Source organism: Colobus angolensis, unplaced genomic scaffold (assembly GCF_000951035.1).
Source record: "Colobus angolensis palliatus isolate OR3802 unplaced genomic scaffold, Cang.pa_1.0 Scaffold85, whole genome shotgun sequence".
Classification (NCBI taxonomy): Eukaryota; Metazoa; Chordata; class Mammalia; order Primates; family Cercopithecidae; genus Colobus; species Colobus angolensis.
In genome coordinates, this window is record NW_012122376.1 from 3,788,407 (window position 1) to 3,813,616 (window position 25,210).

Sequence of the window (25,210 nt, forward strand, 5' to 3'; positions counted from 1 at the left end):
ACAGAAATTGTTACTACTGAAAGTTGCAGGCAGTTAGAAATTTCTTGGTTAATGCCTAAAATCAGTTTGTAAGTAAGACAGCTAAGTCAGCCAGAAATTCAATGGTGATTGCACTCAAAACTCTACAAAGACCACTGAAGAAGGGAGTTCAATAAAATATACTTTAAAACTAAACATGTTAAAATATTCATCCTCACCACCCCAAGACCTAAACTCTGAAACTACCAGGGTCTCCATAAGAACAGCCAAACAAACCAAATCCAGCAGCATGTGACCGGATGGTACAGGAATACCAGTTTGGTTTAACATTCAAAACTCAATTCCACGTTCATGGACTGGAAGGCTCAATATTGTCAAGCTGGCAATACCACCATCACCCCAACTCATCTACAGATTAAATGCAATCCCAATCATAATCCCAGCTGTCTTTTTTACAAAAATTGATAAGCTGGATCCTAAAATTTGTATGGAAATCCAAAGGACTCAAAATGGTCAAAACAATGTTGAAAAAGAAATACAAAGTCAGATGACTTACACTCCTGATTTCAAAATTTATTAAAATGATATGAACATCCAGACAGTCTGGTACTGACATGAGGATAGCCCAATGGAAAAACAGATCAACAGAAAAATTACTAGTAAGAATCCAGAAACAAACCTTTACTTGTATAGTCAAATAATTTCCGACAAAATCGCCAAGGCAATAGAATGTAGAAAGGGTTTTTTCAATTAAAGGTACTGAAACAACTGGGTATCCACATGCAAAGAGGTGAATTTAGGACACCTCACACTTTCAACAAAAATGACCTCAAAATGTAAAACAAAAATGACCTAAACGTAGAAGTTAAAACTATAAAATTCTTATATGAAACCACAGGAGTAAATCTTTATGACCTTGGGCTAGACAAAAATCTCTTCAGATACAACAGCAAAAGCATGAGCAATAACAGAAAAACATTGATAAACTGAACCTGATCAAATTAAAGACTCCTGATTTCAAAAGACACTGCTAATGAAGTGAAAAGACAAGCCACAGAATAGAGAAAAATATCTGCAAAGCAGATATCCAATGAGGGATCTGATACAAACAACACCTGCAAATCAATATTAAGACAACCCATTTAAAAATGAGCAAAAGACGTGAAAAGTACTAAACCAAAGAAGATACATGAATGAGCAGTAAGAACATGAAAAGATGGCTCAATATCATCACTTAAATAGGGAAATGCAAATCAAAACCACAATCCACAATCAGCCCATGTGCCTGCAATCCCAGCTAATTGGGAGGCTGAGGCTAGAAGATCACCTGAGCCCAGGAGTTCAAGACCTAGAACATTTCTCGTTGCCATCAGCAATGTATGAAGATTCCAATTTCCTCAAATTCTCAACAACACTGTTATTATCTGTCTTTCTGGTTATGGCTATTTCTGTGCATGTGAAGTAGTATCTCATTGTGTTTTTCTTTGTTTTCAGACAGGGTCTCATTATGTTGCCCAGGCTGGTCTTGAACTCCTGATTTCAAGCAATCCTCTAGCCTCAGCTTCCCAAAGTGCTGGTATAGGCCTGAGCCATCAGGCCCGGCTGACAATTCTCCGTAATAACAAAAACAATCACTTTAGGAGGCCGAGGTGGGAGTCTGAGACAAGCCTGGGCAACATAGCGAAACCCTGTCTCTACACAACATACCACAAAAAAAAAAAAAAAAAAAAATTAGCTGGGCATGGTGGTATGTGCCTGTAGTCCCAGTTACTTGGGAGGCTGAGGTGGGAGAATTGCTTGAACCACGAGGTGTAGGTTGCAATGAGCCAAGATCATACCACTGCATTCCAGTCTAGGCAACAGAGCAAGACCCTGCCTCCAAAAAGAAAAAAGGAATAATTCTGAAAGACTTATAGACTTATACTGATTTTTTTCCCCCAATTTACATTAAATGCCTCCACCTGCCCCTTGGGAAATCGGGTTGGCATGTCAATAAAAAGCAAATACAATATATTCAGACTTGAGAACCTGAGTCGGCTAGAATCAGCAGTATCCAAGAGAACAGCACAGCTAGCTACAAACACAAATAGCCTATCTTGAAGTGATGGGTGGAGGGGTTCAAATAAAAGAAAATTGCTTTCTCAGTTCTTACTATGTATCTTATATAAGAAAACACCTCATTCCAGCTGATTTCAATTAAGTTTTGCAAACGGCACCTCAGCAAAGAGCATCTTAAAAAGGAGACTACACAAGCTATATGCTGGCTCCTCCCCTCCTGGCCTAGAAAACCCATGCCTACTCACTCTCACTCTACTCTCTACTGGCCACATGACAAGCCCAGTGGACAAACCTGATGCAACTCAACACAAGAACTATGTAAGGGTTATTCCTTAAGGCTAGTATATTTGACCTCTCGAATCCATGGCAACAACACTTACTATCTAACCACTAGATAATTTTCATCCCAACCCACCCCAGTACTGTAAGGATGTCTGTGTGATCACTGTAATCAATGCAGCTTCCTATGCCTGAACTGTAAACCATCGGGCAAAGCTCCCCAGTGGCAGGGACTGGAGGAGGTGACGCCAAACCATGCTGTTCTGGGACACCTGTCCATATGCCAGCCCTAGGTGCTCACTCCTGAAGCATCTTTTAAGAGTCAGGACTATGGACTAAAAGATCTGCTGCAACAACTCTTGCCAGTGGCTGTAAACAAACAGCCTAGTTCCTTCTCACCCTAGTACCCACTCCCTATCTAGCCTATCAGATTCTATTTCTCCCCTTGATTATCTTTTTTTTTTTTTTTCTTAGCAGAATCTCACTCTGTCACCTAGGCTGGAGTGCAGTGGCATGATCTTGGCTCAGCACAGCCTCAACCTTCCAGGCTCAAACGACCCTTCCACCTCAGCCTCCTAGGTAGCTGGAGCTACAGGCACACACTACCAGGTACGCCTGGCTAAATTTTGTATTTTTTGGTAGAGACAGGGTTTCGCTCGCTATGTTGCCAAGGCTTGTCTTGAACTCCTAGGCTCAAGAGATCTGCCCACAATCTCCCTATCTCTATGCTAGACTTCTGGGACCTCAAATGACTCACAACCATCTGAGAATTCCAGTCCCGATACAAGCATTAGTGACAACTCAGACTCACAAGATCACCCATAGCCAGCTCTGAGGAACAGGTGGGAATAAACCCCAAAGCAATTCTTACTCACCACAAATGTCTTTGTTTAAAAAAAAAAAAAAGTCCAGGTGCAGTAGCTCATGCCTGTAATCTCAGCACTTTGGAAGGCTAAGGCAGAAGAAACGCTCGAGTCCAGGAGTTCAAGACCAGCATGGGCAATACAGTGAGAACCTCATCTCTACAGAAACATTTTAAAATGAGCCATATGTGGTGGCACACTCCTATAGTCCCAGCTACTCATAGGAGACTGAGGTGGGAGGATCACCTGAGCCCAAGGAAGCAAAGGATGCAGTGAGCCAAGATCGTAACCCTGCACTCCAGCCTGGGTGACAGAGCAAGACTCTTTCTCAAAAAAACAAAACAACAACAAAAGCACTCACCACTAAAAAAAAGACACCACTTCTAAAATCCACAATGTACTTTTGGCCTTTCAACAGATCAGGAAATTACCACCAAAGAAAAGGCCAGGCGTAGTGGCTCACACCTGTAATCCTAGCACTTTGGGAGGTCGAGGCAGGCGGACTGCCTGAACTCAGGAGTTCGAGACCAGCCTGGGCAACATGGTGAAACCCCATCTCTACTAAAAATACAAAAAATTAGCTGGGTATGGTGGCGCTGCTTGTAATCCCAGCTACTCAGGAAGCTGAGGCACGAGAATTGCTCGAACCCCGGAGGCGGAGGTTGCAGTGAGCCGAGATCATGCCACTGCACTCCAGCCTGGGCAACAGAGTAAGACTCTGTCTTAAAAAAAAAAAAAAATAGGAAATTACCACCAAAGATTACTGGCTGCCTTTTTAGAGGGGACCTGCAAAGTGGTAGATTTACCACAGTTCAAACCTGGCTTACAGGGCAGAGTCACATTAACCAAACTACAAGGCAGACCTGTAAAACCACAATGCCAAGAACCCACTGTCTTAGAAACCAAACCAGGCTCATCCTCTTGACACAGACAGGTCCATAGCAGTGGTCAAGAAAATCAGGAGCAGGAAGCTGCTTGTTGACCATGGGATCTGATCAAGAGGGCCAGACAGGCAGAGCACTGACCAGAATCAGGCTTACCTAGCCCGATGAACCCACTTCATACTACCATACAGCCATCTCCACTAAGAGGCACAAAAACGTCCTCTCTCCAGGACAATTACTAATTGACTAAAACTACCTGAGTGATACATTCATTCTTTAGCTTTAATATACATCCAGTCAGGTCATCCAGGAAGCTATTTTATTTCTCTAATGTGCCCACAAATTGTTACTCTATTACCTTATGCTTTCCCCCCTCCACCCCCTCCCCAAGACAGTCTCACTCTTTGTCACCCAGGCTGGAGTGCTGTGACATGATCTTGGCTCGCTGCAACCTCCTCTTCCTCCTGGATTTAAGCAATTCTCGTGCCTCAGCTTCCCGAATAGCTGGGATTACAGGCATGCACCACCACACCTGGCTAATTTTTGTATTTTTAGTAGACAGGGTTTCAACAAGTTGGCCGGGCTGCTCTTGAACTCCTGGCCTGCCTGCCTCGGCCTCCCAAAGCAATGGGATTGCAGGCATGAGCCACACACCCCAGCCATACTGCATTATGCTTTGATCTACAATTTAGCTCTCAAGAAAGTAACTTATAGGCCGGACACGGTGGCTCATGCCTGTAATAACTAAATGAGATAATGTTCAAAGAACCAAGAAAATACCACATAAGTCAAATAAATGTAAAGATCTGAACTATTCATTCACAAAAACAATTATTTTTCCAGTGACTGCATGCTGTTAAAATATATATATATAAAGAACACTTTGAGACAATTGGAGAAATGTGATTATGAACTGTTAGATAACAGAATCAATGTTGAATTACTTAGATGTAGGAATGGGGATGTGGGTGAGTAGGAGAATATTCTTGTTCTGGAAAGATGTATGTTAATATTTTGAAGGGTAAAGCATCATGATGTCTACAACGAACTGACCCAAGAGTCTTTCTGTATGGAGATATGCAGCAGGTGTGACAAAATGTTAACAACTGCTCAACTGAATGAAGAAAACACCAGGATCTGTTGCACTGAATTTTTAAAAAATTATTCCATGGGTTTGAAAATTTGCAAAATAAAGAATGTGATCTTAAGATTCCCTCAGGAAGGAAAAAAAACTTGTAACACAATGTCAAGATAACCTCTTAGGTGAACACAAATGTTAAATAAGGTTGGGTGCGGCAGCACAGGTCTGTCATCCCAGCACTTTGGGAGCCTCAGGCAGGTGGATCGCTTGAGATCAGGATTATCAAAGCCACCCTGGGAAACATGGCAAAACCCCATCTCTACCAAAAATACATAAAACAGCCGGGCATGGTGATGAGCACCTGTAGTTCTAGCTACTCAGGAGGCTGAGATGGAAGGATGGCTTGAGCCCAGGAGGTGGAGGATGCAGTGAGCCAAGACTGCACCACTGCACTCCAGCCCAGCAACTGAGCCAGACCCTGCTTCCATCGATGGATTGATCAATCAATCAATCCCTAAAAAGATGAGCAAAGGCCTTATCAATATTTAAGGCTACTATATAACTTGAAATGCTGCATTTGAAATATTCAAATATACTGCTTCTGTTTTATAGAAACAATAAATGCTTGCATTTTAAAGCTTCAAATGTTTCTATTTTAAAATTTAGCAAAAAAAAGTATAAAAACCATTTATTCTTGCTTTTATCTCGTTTCTTGGGGGAAAAACAAAAACAAAAACCATGGACATGTTCAAAGTATTTTAATGTCCAAAACGAACTGTTTTTTTCTCTAGTTTCCATAGAAAATATAACTGACATATAAAAAGTACTCCACCACTACAAGGAAATGATCCAGCAAATGCACTCCTGGGTTGAAACGGGGCAGAATGCCAGCTCACCAATGTGAACAGTCATGCAGGCTGTCATGCAGGGCTTTCCGAAGCACCGAGTCCTTGTCATAGATGCCCCAGGTAGCTTGTAGTACTGAATCAAGTAGGCAGTCTCCTGCAGTCCGGTTCCAAAGTGCATATAATCGACTGTCCAAACGTGTAGCCAATTCCAAGGACCAATTAATAATCGGAGACTCTTCTTCTAATTCTGTACGATGGATTTAAATACATGTTCATTTCCATACCTATGTCATTAGAGAATATTCATGGGGAAAAAGAACCTATTTTCTAGATATAAAATGGTTTATATGTAATTTACCAATAAACACCTAAATAAAATTGACCAATCGAAATATAAACTTCTGAGTACTTGAAACATCTTCTGTCTCTAGAATAATTTAATCAACTTTTAAATTCTTTAGTTTTATTTTCTAAAAAGTGTTTAATATAGAAACATACACATTCTGGAACAGGAAGCAGAGAACCAAGGTTTTAAAATTTTTGTATCTTTATTTGTTCACTCTATGACAGTGAACCATACAATGTAACACTGAACTTCAGGACTTTACATCTTTAATTTAAAATAAAAATAAAGCAAGTTGATTATACACCAAACTACACCATGCTTTACTAAACAAAACTTACCTGATCAGATGAAAGGTAAATTATACTCATTAATTCCATGCTTACCTTTTTGAACGTCTCTATCAAGCACCTCATCAAATAATTTTTCTTGGACAGTTGGGGGCAAATCTTCTATATCTACAAAGAAAAAACAAACTTAAAAGATCTTTTGTTTCATAACTTAACTTATACTTAATTACACTTATTAATTATCTACTAGTAACTGTCTCTAAAATAACTCCCTTTCCGTTGAAGGTTATCAGATAGCTTTTTCTTAATATACAAGTATAACATGTGTGAGGTAAAATATTTCTTTTCTGGGCCGGGTGCAGTGGCTCACGCCTATAATACCAGCACTTTGGGAGGCTGAGGCCAGCAGACTGCTTGAACTCAAGATTCTGAGCCCAGCCTGGGCAACATGGCAAAACCCTGTCTCTATACAAAAAATATACAAAAATTAATCAGACGAGGCAGTAGACACCTGTAGTCCCAGCTACTCAGGAGGCTATGGTGAGAGAACTGTTTGAGCCTGGGGAGGCCAAGGCTGCAATGAGCCATGATCTTGCCACCGCACTCCAGCCTGGATGACAGAGTGAGACCCTGTCTCAAAAAATAAAAATAAAAAATAAATTTTAAAAAATCTAATCATTCTGGGGTAAGCTTAAATACACAGAAAATGCACAGAATGAGTGCATTTCAAATGAAACTTCCTCCAATTTCAGAAAACTTAATTACTATCTCCTCCAATTCGTAAACGTTCCTGTTTGTCTGAATATAAAAATTAAAAACACTCAGATCTAGCCCAAGCAACACTCCATCTCTACAAAACAATTAAAAATCAGCCAGGGGTGGGTGGCATGAGCCTACATATGGTCCTAGCTACTCAGGAGGCTAAGGCAGGAGGATCACTTCAGCCCAGAAGTTGAAGGCTGCAGTGAGCTATGATCATGCCACTGCACTCCAGCTTAGGCAACAGAGCAAGACCCCGTTTCAATTTAAAAAAAAAAAAATAACAGCAACAAAACAAAGAGATCTCAGATTAAAGATTTTAGAAACTTTGGGTGTTTGTTGTATTTATTCGATGCCAACTGACAAAAAACATTCTGGAGGACATTTTCAACTGTCAATGAATTGAAAAATGAAAAGTTGCTTCACAAACACAGTAGAAATAAATAAAATGAGTAAAAAAGGAATGATACATTCAAGAGAATGCCATGTGTTCAAACACTCTGACTCTACCCATCAAAAGCTCATGTTCTAATCCCATCTCTTAATACCAGGTAACCAATATAGCTATCTAATTTCAAAATAACATACCAGAATGAAAAAGGGAAAATTTTTCAAAGGAGTTTTTCTTAAAGGATATTCTAAAATAAAACCAAAGAGAAAAATAAAAGAGTAAAACAGATTTTTAAAAAATAATCTGAGGTCCACTACTTCCTCTCAGATAGCAAAAGCATTTACTAACAAGTAGCCCTCCGCATGCTCACTTCCAGCATAAATAAGACAGTCAAGTAATTTAAGATGCACGTGTAGTAGCTATGTTATGTGCTTTCTAACAAAAACATTTTTCACCTATATACACAAATATAACTATAATAAAATGAAAAAGTCTTTTTACATTAGATTTTGCAGTTACCTGCTGGCAATGTAAATGTTACAAGGTCAGTCAGAAAATAGCAAGCAAAATCCCCCTTTCTCTGATGAAGAGAGGCAGCTATCTCTCTCCGGATTTGTTCTGTCAGTTCAGGACACACCATTGCTGGAATACACTTTGCTGCTTGTTGAGACACCTTAAATACAAAAGAAACTTTCCTCTCACCTCATGTACCACAAATGGAAGCAGAAAACAACAGTATTTAAAAGAAATCAGCAAAACTTTCCAGTAACTCAAGGTTTTCTTTAATCTTAAAATACACTGGGTATTATTTCCTTACCAATGAAAGTATACACCAGTATAATATTTCAGAAACAGTCATAAAAATGTTTTATCCTCTGATTCAGTAACTCTATTTAATAATTTATCACAAGGAAATACAAATTTATGGAAAAGGGTGTTGCTCATAGACATATCAGGACAGAAAACCTAAGCAGACTAACCATCGTGCACCCAATAAAAACATTCTTTAGAAGCAGAGAATCACAGCTGATAGAGAAAGGGAAAACTGCACTCTTCTCCCACAAGATTCAAGTACCCTAACTTGGACTCAAAAAAAGCACAGTATTTAAAGGGTTAGTTCCCACTGACCTCAAGCCCCCTTTCTTCCTCTCCATTGAGTTTTTAAAAAAGCATTTGGCATCTCCAAGTTTAAACACAGACTGCCAACCTCTGAAGCTCAGCCTGACAGGAGTGAGATGGGAGCACTACTGCACAGTCCTCTAAGCAAGAAAACAACAACAACAAAAAAGGAAGGCTAAAACTTTCTTCGTCATTTTTTTCTTCTTTTTAAAATGCTAAATAGCAACAAATGTTGCAAAGATTTAATTTAACTTTACATTTCAGTCATATCTAATTTGTGGAGCTAAATAAAAATACAAACACAGAATTCTAAAATCACAGTTGAGCATCTGCCAGTAACAAACGGAATTCGAGACCAGGCACAATGGCTCACGCCTATGATCCCAACAACTCTGGGAGGCTGAGGTGGGTGGATTGGTTCAGTTCAGCAGTTCGAGACCAGCCTGGCCAACACGATGGAACCTTGTCTCTACTAAAACTACTACTATAAGTATTAGCTGTAGTCTCAGTTACTTGGAAGGCTGAGGCATGAGAATCGCTTGAACCCGAGAGGAGGAAGTTAAAATGAGCTGAGATCGCGCCACTGCACTCCAGCCTGGGTGACAGAGAGAGACTCTGACAAAAAAAAATCCAGAGTGAGCCACAGTGAGCCTGTTCCCTGATGTCACCAACCTGCCCTTCCAGCCACAGTGGGGTCTGACGCAACAGGTCTTCCAGCCCCTTCCTCTTCTCAAAGACTAAGGTTTACTGATAATGTCATCTACATCACATATGCAGACAACTAACTGTTATTGCTATTAAAGAAATAATGTTTCAAAAACCCCGCATACCCCACACAGTCAACTGACTCCCTATTCTGAAACTCCAGCCGGGTGTGCTGGCTCACATCTATAATCCCAGCACTGTGTGAGGCCAAGGCAGGAGGATCACTTGAGCTCAGGAATTCAAGACCTGCCTCGGCAACATAATGAAACTCTGCCTCTACAAAAAAACCCAAAATATTAGCTAGCCATTGGTGGCATGCAGCAGTAATCCCAGCTACTGGGGAGGCTGAAAGGTGAGAGGATCACTTGAGCCAGGGAGGATGAGGCTCCAGTGAGCCATGATCACACCCCTGGCCAACAGAGAGAAAGCCTGTCTTAAAAGAAAAAAATTAAAAATTAAAAAACTCCTACATGGAAATTCAGTTCTGCTAGACTTTATTCACCAAGATTACCATTAACCATGAAAATTCTCACTACATCTTAAATCCAAGAGCCCAACCATTCATCAACACTCAAACATGGAAAACCAAATATTAAATATTTTCAGAATATAATTGACTATTTCTCAAGCAACATAGCTAAAACGGCTCCCCCAAAGTAAATTCAAAAATAGCTTATTCCAATCAGCTAGCTCTCAGGCCCTTTCCAAAAACCACCTGGACTGGACCCTGACTACCACAAACATTCTAAAAGAAACCTAGCCCCCCAAACAACCCCTTCCGCCACCATCCTTAAGTAGGATGTGCCCCTGAAGCCTGCCACTCACCTTCTGACCTCTTCAACTTTATGGTTCTCAACCGTTTCCATAGGCTAGGAGTTCTTAACTTAGGGTCCATGATCTTGGGAATGGTCCATGAACTTTAATGGGAATTTGGTTTTAATTCAAGTTAAATCCATTTTCCCCACCTTTTTACCAATATTAAAATGTATTTTCTTATATATCACAAATTTAGTTTAGTATTTTGGTAGCTATTATTTCAATACAACTGATTTCCTTTGTAATCTCATTTACTTCTTATTTTATTTAAAAACAGTATTTTGAGAAGGAGTCCTTAAGCTTCATGAGACTACCAACAGGGTCCATGACACAGAATCGGATGAAAACTCCTGCCCCACATACATAGCCCCAACTCTAATGTTCTCCTGTTCTCATTCCAAAAGAATTTGGCTGAGCATTCTCTGCAACACACCCCCTTACTCTAGACTTAGTCCAGGCTCCCCCACTTCCAGTCTCCCTACTGGCCCCTTTAATTCTGTCCTTTGGAGTATTTATTCCATGGAGACTGAATCCATGACCAATTTTGCTCTTTGCCTGGAACAAACCCCCTCCACCTCTCCCACACTGTTCCGGGGTTGTTCCACATGTCCCACAGAATACAGCAAAAGTAATGGTATATTGCTTCCTAAACCCATTTATAAAAGACACTGCAGGTTTCAAAGACACTGGATCACTCTCTTGTACTCTGTGCCTCTCTTGGATCACTTGCTGGGGGTGAAACCAGCTGCTGTATCATGAGCATCCCTGTAGACAGGCCTGCATGGCACGGAACTGAAGCCTCCGGCCAAAAGCCACCTGAGTGGGCTTAGGAACAGATACTCTAGCCCCAGTTGAGTCTTTTGACAACTACAGCCCTGGACCACTTGACTGCAACCTCATGACATCGTGAGTCAAAACTATTCAGCTAAGTAGCTCCTGGATTCTAACCCTCACGAACTCTGTGAGATAACATACACTTGTTGTCTTAGCTGCTGAGTTTCCAGATAATCTGTGATACTGCAATAAATATACTGATGTTCTATCATCATCCCACTGTTAGTCCTCAGACTGTCTCAGGAGCTCAACGACTCATGATGGCCCCTCTAAAACCTTGTAATAATCTTCTACCTACCTCAGGGGAGCCCCTAAAGACTTTCACCCTAGTTTACAACTGTCTTCTTAATGCTGGCTCCTGTCACCACCAGCAACTACAACTCCACATTGATGGCCCTTCCAATATACAACAGACAACACGACTAGGCAGCACAACACAAATGCAGCCAGGCCTTCAACACTAGAAAAACTCTAATTCTTCTATCTCACATTCTAAAACCTGGATCCCTCTATCTGAAAAGTTCCCTTCTCCCTTATTTATACTCAATAAGCCTGCCCTTTTGTTTTCATCATGGCCTTCAGTTTCTCAAGACCCCCACCCCAGCTTCACTGGAATCTTAAGAAACTGGACACAATACTACAATCACGTTTCCATCTAACCTTCAAATATTTTAATCCCCATACAGTGCCCTGTAGTGGTTCCCAAATATTGGCAAATTTGAATAAACAAATATGCAAAAGTATATACGAAAAGATATATACTGACAAAATTTGAATCCACAATTAATATGACTCTCTGCACTTTTACTCTATTTCTCTTACCATTAAAAAATGTTACCTTGGCCAGACGTGGTGGCTCATGCCTATAATCCCAGCACTTTGGGAGGCCAAGGCAGGCAGATCTCTTGAGGTTACGAGTTCGAGACCAGTCTGGCCAACATGGTGAAACCCCCATCTTTCTAAAAATACCAAACTAGCCAGGCGTGATGGCATGCGCCTACAATCCCAGTTACTCGGGAGGCTGACACAGGAGAATTGCTTGACTCCAGGAGGCAGAGGTTGCAGTAAGCCAAGATCGTGCCACTACACTCCAGCCTGGGCAAGAGAGTGAGACTCTGGCTTTAAAAAAAAAAAAAAAAACCTGGATAATGTAGTCACATCCTGAATAATTCATAGGCAATCTCTCTCAATCATTTGTAGCATGTACCTAGTTATGTAAGCCAGAAATGGAAGAATCAACTTAGGTCCACTCTATATCTTCCCATATCCAGTCAGTCAGTCTACTTCTTCAGACTGAGGGCCTGTCTCAGTTTCTCCAACCCTCTAACCCTCTTCCCATTTCTAAGGCTACCCTTCTGGGTACTCTTCTGTGGCTACCCTTCTGCCCTTCTGAGAGAAGTTCTTGCCAGCACCTCTGCAACCCCCTCCTAATCAGGCTCGCCCCTCTCCAGTGTACAGCAGCCAAAACACAATCTGCTCTGCTCACTCCCGTGAGCCTGTACCTAACACCATCCAGGGCCCTAGGGATAATCTTCAAATTCCTTGACACAGAAGATCCTTCATAATCCAACCCCTGCTTATCTTTCAGACTTCCCTTCTCTCCATTCCCAATCACCATCTCAGCCATGCTTATTTACCTGCAAGTCCCTGGATTCACCACAAATTCCACCATCTCTGCGCCCTGTAAAAATGCTTTCCTCAACTTCCCTTCTCTCCCTCATCCACTTCATGTGGCTAACTCCTAACTCTTCCCCTTCAAACTGCAGCAAAAACATTACCTGCTGTAAGAAAGACGACATGACACCTCAAAACTCTTCAAGCACTGGCATAGTGCTTGGCATTTACATCTACCAGGGCACAGGCTGCACAGAACTACCAGTTCATTTCTCTACTTTGCTGGAGATTCAATGAAGAAAGAGCCAACATCTTTACAATTATCCCTTCTCAGCCCAGTGCATGGTACACAGTAAATACGCAGTAAATATCTGTTAATTGAATGACTAAAGAATGACAGATACACTCCAGGTTTGTTTGAACCAAACATGATGAATCAAACATTGTTGTGACTATTCAAATATCTGAAAGCATATACTCTTAAGTTAAGTCTCTTAAGTTTAATGTTATTTTTTAAAGGACGTAAAAGAATTCAAAACATTTTAAAGCTGCTCAGAGAAACATTATAAAATCAAAAAAGAAAACTTTTTTCATTAAAGAATAGATTTCCTTAATATAAAAGAACATTTAACCAAAATGCCAAACCTACCTCTGTAAGCAATATTGCTAGCATATCCTGCCTCTGAAAACGAATAGCCAAGTGTACAAGAGTGTAGCCAACATCAAAGGCAGAAGGACGGTTCAGCAAGCGTACTTCGTCTGCGGTGAGCTGACGTGCAATGTCTCCTCCTGATGACTTGTATGCTTCTATGGCAGCTAAATCACCTTCTACAACCCCTAAAACAAGCATCAAGATAGAAAAGCATTTAATTCTCATTTTCTTCAAAAAACACAAACCGTAGCAATCACTCCAAACTCTTTAAGTGTTTCTCTGTGCTTCCTGGATCCTGATGCATCATTTAAATGTCCTGTAAGCGTAAGGAAAATTAGTTTTTTGCCTTCCCTTTAAAAATTTTCTTTCCAGAACTAGAACTGCCTACACATTTACCTTACCATCAGTGCAGGCTCCAGGCTCTGGTGGGATTTAGAGGAATTATTAGACTGTAAGAATTGGATCGAAGATCGATAATCTAGTATAAGCAACCAGACGTCACAAGACACACTGAGCCCCTGGTTCTGGTCCTGTGTTCATCCTGACTCTGCAGAAACCAAGGAGACAGGGATGTGCCTCCAGCTGGTATTGAGCTCCTCCTGCCCTTTACATTGCATTCTTAAAGCAGAATCAAAACAAATGCTGAACTTTCCATACTGCTCTTTAGCTTTGAAACAACTTGGAGCAACTGAAACCATCTTCACTGTAAGTAAACGGTGGCAACATTTTGATTTCAGATTCTCTCACAGCCAAGTCTTCCTTATATCCATTAAGAATTATTAATAAAGTAAAAGTTGAACCAGATGATTTCAAATAAAATGTGCTAAAATAAAACATTACAATCCAGTTAGAATAGGGGGGAAACAGAAACACCACTTCTGCCCAAATCTATAAAGAACATTCCACTACCACTGAGCCATTTTATTAATCTTAACACAAGTTAATGTTAGGTAAATACAGTAATACTGTCTACTAAGCAGTCTCGTAAAGTATGGGTATCAGCCTGGGCAAAAAAAAAAAAAAAAGTAGATTAGCTTCCAATCTACTGCAAAAGGGGTTTAAAGCAACTTTTAAAAAATTATCTGTGGGACCAAATACTTCTAAGTGCTTCCTAAATTACATCAAGACAAATGTGTTTGCTGGATAGAATACTAATACTAGGTAAAAATATTCTTAGCGTTCTTTTAAAAAAGTATTTTAATTGCCATCTTGAATTAGGAATTAGATCAGACATATTCCTTAGAATGTAACAGATTGGTAAAATGTAACAATTTTCTACCGTTAGTAAAGATAACAAGGCTTCAAAATAATTCCCACATTTACTGAATCCTCACGATATACAGGAATGCCTTGCCAGGCAATATGAGAAGTACAAAGACAGGGAAAATGTGACTCCAATATTCAAAGCAGTCCTTTCTGCAAATTTCGATCCTCTCCAAAAAAAAATGACCCCCCGCCCCAAACACAGACATACACATTCTTCAGGCTGAAAACCCACTATATTAAGAATGCCTTCTTATAGGAATTATTTTCACAGCAATGTGGCTTGATAAACTCCTCACTATGCATATAACAAGCTCGGCTACAAATGCCCCGCCTCCACCCACCTTACACAGCCTTATGAGGAACAGTGCGCTCTAGAGAAGTTAAGGTAAAGCTTAATCAAGGATGGCATGAGATAAAGGCTATAAATCTTCCTAAAGGGGCAGGCCTTTCAAATAGACCAGAAAGTACTACTTGAACTAAAAACAAATGCTATGATTGAAGAGTTTTCTATTTCCAGTAATTACGTTCAAATACAAAACGAACTCTAAAACTTCTGCTTAACTTATTTAATGAACAATTAAGTATAGCCTGGTAGGACCCGTAACTTTTAAGATAATTCAATGTAGTTTTCTTTTATTGAGGACTGAGCATGCCCATGCCATTTCCTTCCACTTCATAGCATTTCTGTATGAAGGCAATGACTTTTCCCTTCAGTCCTACCAAAGTCCTTGACTATTTTCAGGTATATGTAGCATCAATGCACCTTTTATAGTCTTTAGTTCTAATCTAAAAATATTATCTACTTATAAACTTTTTGTATTACACAAAAAATGTTCCGAACACTTCCAAAAACAACCCACGAGTCTGATCAACTTACCTGAAAAAACAAAGAGGAAGAGCTGTACAATGTATGTGTATATATGTGTATGTATGTATGTAGGTGTTTGTATTTAATGTGTTCATGTTTATTTTTTATTTCTCAAAGACAAAGATGAGGTAATCTAAAGCTAAGCACCAAATAACTTCCTTCTTTTGCTTGGAAGAAGGGGAGATCTTCAAATCACTTCATTGTTTTTAGCTAACTCACCATATAGCTGAAGTCTAGAAGAATCTCATCTCAGAAATTCTTAAGATTTCCTCTCTAATGTCTCTGAGAGATTTCTGTAATTAGAAGTTACTGAGCACTGGGCAGTGGGGTGCAGACTACACAGTACGACAAAATTAGCAAACTGTACTTTGGAACCATAATGTACAATATCATCACCCATTCTGCTTTCATTAAGTGCTTTCTAAAAATATAATCAGAACTTCCAATGTTGAACCGCATGGTATGTGAAATTGTATCTCAATAAAGCCGATATACACAAACACAACTAGGATTTCTATTTGACCTAATACAAAATGATCAAAAACACTTAATTAGTCCCTCCTACTCCATGCTCTGCATGAAACTACAAACGGGCATACTGCCCATTCCCTAGCATGGCGGACACACAGAAGATGAGGAGAACAGACTATTCTCAGTTTTTGACAGCACAAAATTCTCCAAACTTCCCAGAGCAGGAAAAACACACACCACTTAAGTATAAGTAAAAAATAACATTTAAAAGAAAATTATTTTATTACCTAGTGTTTGGGGAATATGTAATTTCATTCTTTTCATTAAGCATAAAAGTTCAGTCTCGGTGACTGGAACATTTTCAGCTACAAAGATTAGTAAATTTACTACAAATCAAATTTCATGAAAATGTCACTGAACTATCCCAATTTTTGCTATGTCTTTAATTGCACAATGCTCAAAGAGAACTTCTGAAAGTTTAGACATTACTTCACAGACAGGTTTTTGTTGTAGACATGGTGTTTAATAGTATTTGGCCCATACGCATATAACTTAAAGTTTTAGCCACCGCATGTTTTCTACTTAAGGAGCAGGGAAAAAGCATCGTAATATATGCAAAAAAAGAAAAAAAAAAACCTTACAAAATATCTGAGTTCTTCATGTAATTACACTTTGAGCACCTTTTAATGTCAGGAGATAAAGAATGTAGGAATCAGGTAGAAGAGTTGGTAGACAGGAAAGGACAACAAATAAATGCAAGTGTTAAAATCTCACTTTATAGGACAAAGGCCAGGAAAAAATGAAAAGTTCCAAGAGAAGATAATCAACATATACATGTTTGCTAGGTTACTGACATCTCACAATGCCTCCAAGAGTAACTGAAGCATCTTTTTATTTATTTATTTATTTATTTTTCGAGATGGAGTCTTGCTCTGTCACCCAGGCTGGAGTACAGTGACGCAATTTTAGCTTACTGAAAGCAACCTCCGCCTCCTGAGTTCAAGCAATTCTCCTACCTCACCCTCTCGAGTAGCTGAGACTACTGGAGCACACCACCACACCAGCCAATTTCTGTATTTTTAGCATAGATGGCATTTCACCATATTGATCAGGCTGGTCTCGAACTCCTGACCTCAGGTGATCCATCCACCTCAGCCTCCCAAAGTGCTGGGATTACAGGCGCGAGCCACCGTGCCCAGCCGAAACATCTTTCTCTTAGTACTTTTTTTAAAATTTAACAAACGTGTACTACGCCTTCTGTCCCTTCCTCCTTCATGTTAGGAAGACAAATAAAAGGACAGCTGAAGACACTCTGAGAAGATTAATTTTATAAAACTAATCTGCAGTATCATCATACATTCAAAATGGAATGAAATGCACAATTAGCCTAACAGCGAAACATAATTACAAATAAAGGGTTAATACACTTCTTAAAACATGAAAACCTAAGAATAAATGAAAGCCACTATATTATATATTACTAGCTAAACAGGTAAAAAAGATAAAAAGCAAACGTATTATTCCGTAAGCTGGGCCAGGAGCAGAGTTTACATATTTTGAAGCCACAGGTCAATGACTCACTGGGGACTTCACAGCTACTATGGAACTCCATTGGTTAGAATTTAGAGCTGGCTCATAGATGTTTAGAAAACAGACTTATTTTTTCCCCCATATATGGCACAGTTTTCAAAGTTTTGCCTTATTTTCCTTTATGACATTAAAATTGTAATGGTTACTAACTTTGAAAAGAATGCCAAATGGTAAAAAAGAAGCCAGGACTTACCTGAGCCCACATGGGCCAGCCCAACACTACCCTGGAGTTCTATGGTAGCTGTGACATCACAGCATGGTTTATGCTGTGGGGTCAGGGTGGACCTGGAGTCAGCTGGCACAATTTCAGGAACCCTTGAAGAGAAAAGTTAGTTTTAAGTGGTAATGTTCAGAATGTCCTTTACCATGGTCAGAGAAAGACGCAGATGTGGTTTTCCTCTAGCCAGAGTTTAACTTATTTAACTGGTTTTCATATTAAAAGGAAACTATACCCCCCAGTAATACTTTTTTATGTCATAAGCATTTGGCTATCGTTTAATCCTGAACCTGGCATAGATATTCACAGCAAATTCTTGAAAAACTAATGAGCTGCTTTTTAAATAAAATGACTTCGATATTTTTTAAAGTGTACCTTCAGGTAGGCATAAGCAGAGGAACAATCTCAGAAATAATTTGAGCAGGCCAAACCACCTCCTGGTTGTATTTTCCACATAATAATAGCAACAAGTTAACATCTACTATTTCTATTCCTAGAACAGTGCTACAAAACAATAACCTATTCAAAAGATCAACAGATGAAAATCAAAATTATAAACAAATTCTTAAATTTAATCAAGTCTAGCTTGTATTCAATAACCTCACTGTCCACTACTAAAACATCCTCTTTAGAAAAATAAAAGATTCAATGAGAGAAGTCAAATATTCACTAATTAAAACTTTTTAAATTATCTGTAAGTTTGACAAACTACGTCAAATATAGTCTATACTAATGAGCTCTTTTCTCCTTACATCTTTGATCAGTGTTAACAAGCCACTCTTGTGAAAACAGAAGTCCCCAAAGTCATGAAAAAATACCTAACCTAACAGATACTTTCGTAAGAAAGAAGATTCTGCCAAGCAGGAAGAACTACTGCTGAAAGCAACATGGAAGGACTTAAAGGAAACATGCCACAAAGTTATCTTTGGGACAAGTGATCAGAGACAGGGACAAATGTTAATGGGCTAAAACAGATGAACATGAGTTCAAATTATGAAGGTCACTTAAAATACCACTGAAAATATTCAACTGAAAGGAAATTACAGTTCTTAAAAATCTTAGGTTCCGGCCAGGTGCAGTGGCTCACACCTGTAATCCTAGCACTCTGGGAGGTCGAGGTGGGTGGAACACCTGAGGTCAGGAGTTCAAGACCAGCCTGGCCAACATGGTGAAACCCCGACTCTACTAAAAACACAAAGAAAATTAGCCGGGCGTGGTGGCGTGCGTCTGTAATCCCAGCTACTCGGGAGGCTGAGACAGGAGAATCGCTTGAACCCAGGAGGCAGAGGCTGCAGTGAGCCGAGATTGTGCCACTGCACTCCAGCCTGGGCAACAAAGAGCAAAACTCTGTCTGAAAAAAAAAAAAAAAACAAATCTTAGATTCCAAAAGTAGATTTTGAAACTCATAAAATAGTGTATGCCAAAACCACATTCACCACTGAAATCACATCCAAAAGTTTTTCTGACTTCAAAATAAAAATTTCATTTGCCATACTGCCAAGTTACCTTGGCTGAATTTGAAATCAAATTTTAGATTTTTATACTATCTCAGGTAGGCCGGGAGAAACTAGTCTAGCCCACCTTTTTTTACTAGAGGGTAAGTGAACATTTTAAAAGTGGAAATGGGAGGATGGGTGCAGTGGTTCACACCTATAATCTCAGCACTTTGGGTGGCCAAGGCAGGAGAATCACTGAGAGCCCAGGATTTGAAGACCAGCCTGACCTGAGCAAGACAGTAAGATCTCATCTTTACAAAAAAATTTTTTAAATTAGATAGGCACAGTGATGCATGCCTGTAGTCCTAGCTACTTGGGAGGATCACCTGAGCCCAGGAATTCGAGGCTGCAATGAGCTATGATCATGCCACTGCACTCCCACCTGGGTAACCGAGTGAGACCCTGTCGCTGTTTTAAAAAAAAAAAAAAGTAGGGGCAAGGAAGAAAGGATAAAAGGAAAAACTTTCATAATTTATTATAACTTTATACGTTCACATTATATACATTTAATTCTTCTAGACAAAAGTAGACAGAATGAAGACTGAAAATCATCAAATTGGAAGAAATGTTCCAAAGTAACCCAGTCAATATTAAGGTCTTCAACCAGAAACGCTAAACAAGAAAGTTTCCATAATGTGCCACTGAAAAAGAAACTTCACGGCTTCAGTAAACACTAATAGCCCCACAAGCACACATCCCCAAAAGTTTCAGATCTATGTATCTAATAATCCATCAAGCATCCTCACCACAAAACCTCTAAAAAAAAAAAACCTAAACTTTCTCTCTCCTATGTCCAGGAAAAATAATACTGTTAGCCAACCCAGATGTCCAAACCAAAAATCTGGCCTTCTAACCTCCTTCTCATCTCAGCCCAGTATCAATTCTTCTAGGTTTTGCCAATTCTACTTAAGTCTTTTTCAAATAAATCTCCCTTTCCCCATCTCCACTGACTCTACCCCAGCTATATATGACTGTACCTAAGTTGCTATCATTTACTCTACTGGTCTGCCATCTCAAGCGTTGCTCCCTCCCAATCTATTCTCTACACTAGGGTGAGTATGGTCTTCTTAGACCACAAATTTAATTAAGGCACTCCCTTTTCAAAAGTTTACCACTAGGTTGGGCATGGCAGCTCACACCTGCAATCCCAGCACTTTGGGAGCCCAAGGAGGGCAGACTGCTTGAGCTCAGCAGTTCAAGACCAGCCTGGGAGAAACCCAATCTCTACAAAAAATTTAAAGAACAAGCCAGGTGTAAGGCCGGGCGCGGTGGCTCAAGCCTGTAATCCCAGCACTTTGGGAGGCCGAGGTGGGCGGATCACCTGAGGTCAGGAGTTCGAGACTAGCCTGGCCAACATGGAGAAACCCAATCTCTACAAAAAATACAAAATTAGCCAGGCGTGGTGGTGCATGCCTGTAATCCCAGCACTTTGGGATTTACCCGAGGTGGGCAGATCACGTGAGCTCAGGAGTTCAAGACCAGCCTGGGAGAAACCTGGTCTCTACTTAAAATACAAAAATTAGCTGGGTGTGGTAGCGGACGCCTGTAGTCCCAGCTACTCGGGAGGCTGAGGCAGGAGAATGGCATGAACCTGGGAGGCGGAGCTTGCAGTGAGCTGAGATCCGGCCACTGCACTCCAGCCTGGGCAACAGAGCGAGACTCCGTCTCAAAAAAAAAAGAATAAGCCACGTGTGCTGGCATGCACCTGTAGTCCCAGCTACTTGGGAGGCTGAGGTGAGAGGATCCCTTGAGCCCAAGAAGGTTGAGGCTGCAGTGAGCTGTGATCATGTCACTGCACTCCATCCAGCCTGGGTGACAAAGTGAGATCTCATCTGGGGGGGGGGAGGGGGGAGGGAGTTTACCACTGCCCTTAGGCTAACAGCTAAATTCCTTAACCAAGTTAAGGAATTAACCTATTTAACCAGGTTAAATAGTCCCAACATTCCCTACAGGTTCTCTTTCAGAGTCCTCATTCTACACTCCAACCAACTGACTTCTCTCAGGTCACTGGACGTGCCTTGGTCTCTCGACCCTGGATTTTTAACACATACAATTCCCACTAACAGAAACACTCTTCCTCCTTCTCTTTCAAGTTGAAGCTTAGATGTCACCAAAAGTCCTCTCCAAATCTCGTAATGAGATTAGGTTATATGCTCCTTCTAGGACCCTATACTTCCTCTGCTGAGCTATCCTGGCTTGCTAAATTCTATTTGCCCCATAAACTCTTTGAGAGCCATGACTTCCTTTAAAGTGCTTGGGAGCACACTCGGTAAGTACCTGAATGCATGAACAAATGAACAAAGAAAAGGTAAAAACTATGACAATTTTGCAAAGTAACTGAGACCACACGCCATGGCTCACCCCTGTAATCCCAACACTTTGGGGAGGCCAAGGTCAAAAATGATTTTATGTTGCCCAGACTGGGACTGGAACATATTTTTAAGATGTGTGTTTTTCATATAGATTTCATGTAACTTGATAAAATCACCAAAGAAAGTGAACGAAAGACATGAATCAACTACTCACAGAAAAAAATACAAATGATTAACAAAATGAGACAGCATGCCATTCTTAATAACAAACATCAGGAAAGACAGCTCCACAGGGACTCCCAAACTGCTGCTAATAAAGAACAGGTTAATTTAAGGTGCAGCAATTCAATGTCATATTACACATTTTTAAAAGGTACACGTTGATTCAAAATATAAAGTTCAATGAAAAAGGATATACAATATAATCTCAACTATGTAAAAGTAAATAAATGCAAAAAAATAAGATTGAAAATACACAAAAAAAAATCTGACAGGCTTCCTCTAGGCAGTGAGATTACAAACTTTTTATTTTTTCATAGCTTTTCTTATCTCTGAAATGGTCTACAATGCATACAGTCTGCTTTTCTTTGAGATGGAGTCTTGCTCTGTTGTTTAGACTAGAAGGCACTGACTGACATGATCATAGCTCACTGCAGCATCAAACTCTTGCCTCAAGCAATCCTCCCACCTCAGCCTCATATATCTGGGACTGCAGGCACCCCGCCACCACACCCAGCTAAGTTTTTTATTTTTAATACAGAAGAGGTCCCGCTATGTTGCACGTGCTAGTCTCAAGTAGTCTGCCTTTATTATTCAAAAATGAACTAAACTCTCAAAGATCGTTAGAAGAAGTTAGTACAAATGTCTAAATTTGATGAAAAAGAAATAATATATTTTTATTAACTGAGGAAAAGATAAGCAAAATGTGGTATATGCATACAATGAAATATTATTCAGTCTTAAAAAGGAAGAAAATTCTGGCCAGGGGCAGTGGCTCACGCCTGTAATCCCAACACTTTGGAAGGCTGAGGCAGGTGGATCACTTGAGGTCAGAAGTTTGAGACCAGCCTGGCCAACGTGGTAAAACCCCGACTCTACTAAAAACACAAAAATTAGACACACGTGGTGGCACACACACCTACAGTCCCAGCTACTTGGGAGGCTGAGGCAGGAGAATCCCTTGAACCTGGGAGGCAGAAGTTGCAGCAAGCACAGACTGCACCACAGCACTCTGGCCTGGGTGACAGAGCGAAACTTCCTCTAGAAAAAAAAATAAAGGGAAGGAAATTCTGACACAGATCACAACATGGATGAACCTTAAAGACATCATACTAAGTGAAATAAGCAAAAGGACAGATACTGTATGACTCCATTCATGAGGTTATTAGGACAGTCAAATTCATTGACAGCAAGTAGAATAATGGTTGTTAGGAGCTGGAGGAAGGGGGAATGGAGCTATTTAATGGATACACAGTTTCAGTTTTCCAAGATGTAAAAAAGCTCTAGAGAGAATGGTAAAAATGGTTACACAACAATAAGAATGTACCTAATGCTACTGATATACACTTAATGAGTAAAATGGTATAAATTTTATATTATGTATATTTTACCTCAAAATAAATTGCAAAAAAAAAAGGAACAATGATACAAGGACATTATTCTGAGATATCGGAGCTGCTGCCTCAAATAATATCACCTAGATAGTATTCCTCCCTCCCCTAAAAAAGATAAATGTTTAAACTGAATCTAATCATAAGGAAATCCACAAATCTAAACTGAAGATCATTCTGCAGAAGTGGAATCTTCAAAAATGTCAATCATGAAAGAGTAAATTTTTTAAAAATTAAAAAAAAAAAAAACCCGGCGCTGTTCTAGATTAGAGAAGACTGAAGAGACAAAACTACACACAATGTATAATCCTTAACTGAACAAGGTGGGGCAACAGCAATTATTGAAACTATTGGTGAAACTAAATATAGACTTTCAGTATTAAATTTCTTAGATAACTATACTGTGTGGTTATATAGGAAAAAATGCCCTTGTTCTTAGGAAACACATGCCGAGTGTCATGATGTCTTCAGCTAACTCTCAAACAGTTCAGAGAACACACACAAGAAAAACATACAGAGACACCAAATATAGCAAAGAACTAACTGGAAAATCTTGGTCAAAGGCATGTGGTGTTCAATATATTACACTTGCAACCTTTATACAGGTTTTGAAATTTCTCATTATAAAATAATGACAGGGGCCAGGCATGGTGGTTCATGCCTGTAATCCAAGCACCTTGGGATGCCAAGGCAGGTGGATCACTTGAGGTCAGGAGTTCGAGACCAGCCTGGCCAACATGGTGAAACCCCATCTCTACTAAAAAACACAAATATTAGCTAGGCATGGTGGCGAGTTTGCCTACAGTCCCAGCTACTTGGGAGGTTGAGGCACAAGAATCGCTGGAGCCTGGGAGACAGAAGTTGCAGTGAGCCAAGATCGCACCACTGCACTCCAGCCTGGGCAATAGAGCAAGACTCCATCTCAAAAACATAAAAGTAAATAAAAATAAAATAAATGAATGACAGGGAAAATAGTGGTTGTCTATGCACAGCAGGACTGGAGGTAGAGAGAAGAAGAAACTACTGCATTTATTTATATTTGCATTTCTGTGCTGCCTGGGTATTTTTTAACCATGTGCCCAGTTTAATGCAACTTTTTAAAGTTAGTTTAGATCCCAACAATTCTCTAGAGTCAAAACACATACTTTTATACTTGGTATTTAAAGGTTACATCTGGATTTCATAATTCAATGTGTTCACTTAATATAGTACTTTGTTTTTTAAATGAAAGCCGTTACTAAATCAATGGTGCATATTCAAATGTCAGTGTCACATAATCAAGAATCACGTGACATAGTCCCTTTCTCAGCATAAAAAGGCACATTACTGGTTGGCAACCCTGTATAATCAATCATCTCTGAAAGTCGAGAATTATGTCTCAGACATACTAAAGGCAACCAAGAGAATACTGGGGCTTCATTTCTGCCATCACCATCCATTTGCCTTAATAGAGACACTCATTCTTGGAAGTTTTCTTTTTATCACAGGTGTCAGGAAGTACTTTCAAATCCCAGACCAAACTGGCCAGCATCATTTAATAGTGGAAAGGGGAGAGGTGAAAAGTGTGTGTGTGCACACAGGCATGTAAGTGTTCCCTACAGATTAGAATATTTTATGTTGCTGGAAATTCTCACAATTCACTTAAAAATCATGACATAAAATGTTATTTTATATCCACTGTTCCAAAATCAAAACAGGAAATCCTTAAAAACTTGAAAACCAAAAACTACCTGAAGATAATACTTCTTTCATGGTGCTAAAAATAACTCTTATTACCTACATGAACTACCTTGGATAGGAAGTAAACCCACAATCAAGAATGTGGAGTGAAATGATTGCAGTTTTTTTTTTTTTTTTTTTTTTTT

The 25,210-nt window shown here is 39.8% G+C and overlaps 1 protein-coding gene across 1 annotated transcript in view; it reads right to left on the reverse strand.

Moving 5' to 3' along the window:
• The window catches only part of ZRANB1 (zinc finger, RAN-binding domain containing 1), a 52,212-nt gene that overhangs the window by 6,938 nt on the left and 20,064 nt on the right, over nt 1-25,210 (reverse strand). Inside the window, exons 3-6 of the mRNA XM_011930202.1 lie at nt 13,513-13,700; nt 8,295-8,448; nt 6,722-6,793; nt 6,041-6,239 (exon numbers count right to left, since the gene is read on the reverse strand). Coding sequence (XP_011785592.1) covers nt 6,041-6,239; nt 6,722-6,793; nt 8,295-8,448; nt 13,513-13,700 — 613 coding nt within the window. The remainder of the gene's footprint in view (nt 1-6,040; nt 6,240-6,721; nt 6,794-8,294; nt 8,449-13,512; nt 13,701-25,210) is intronic.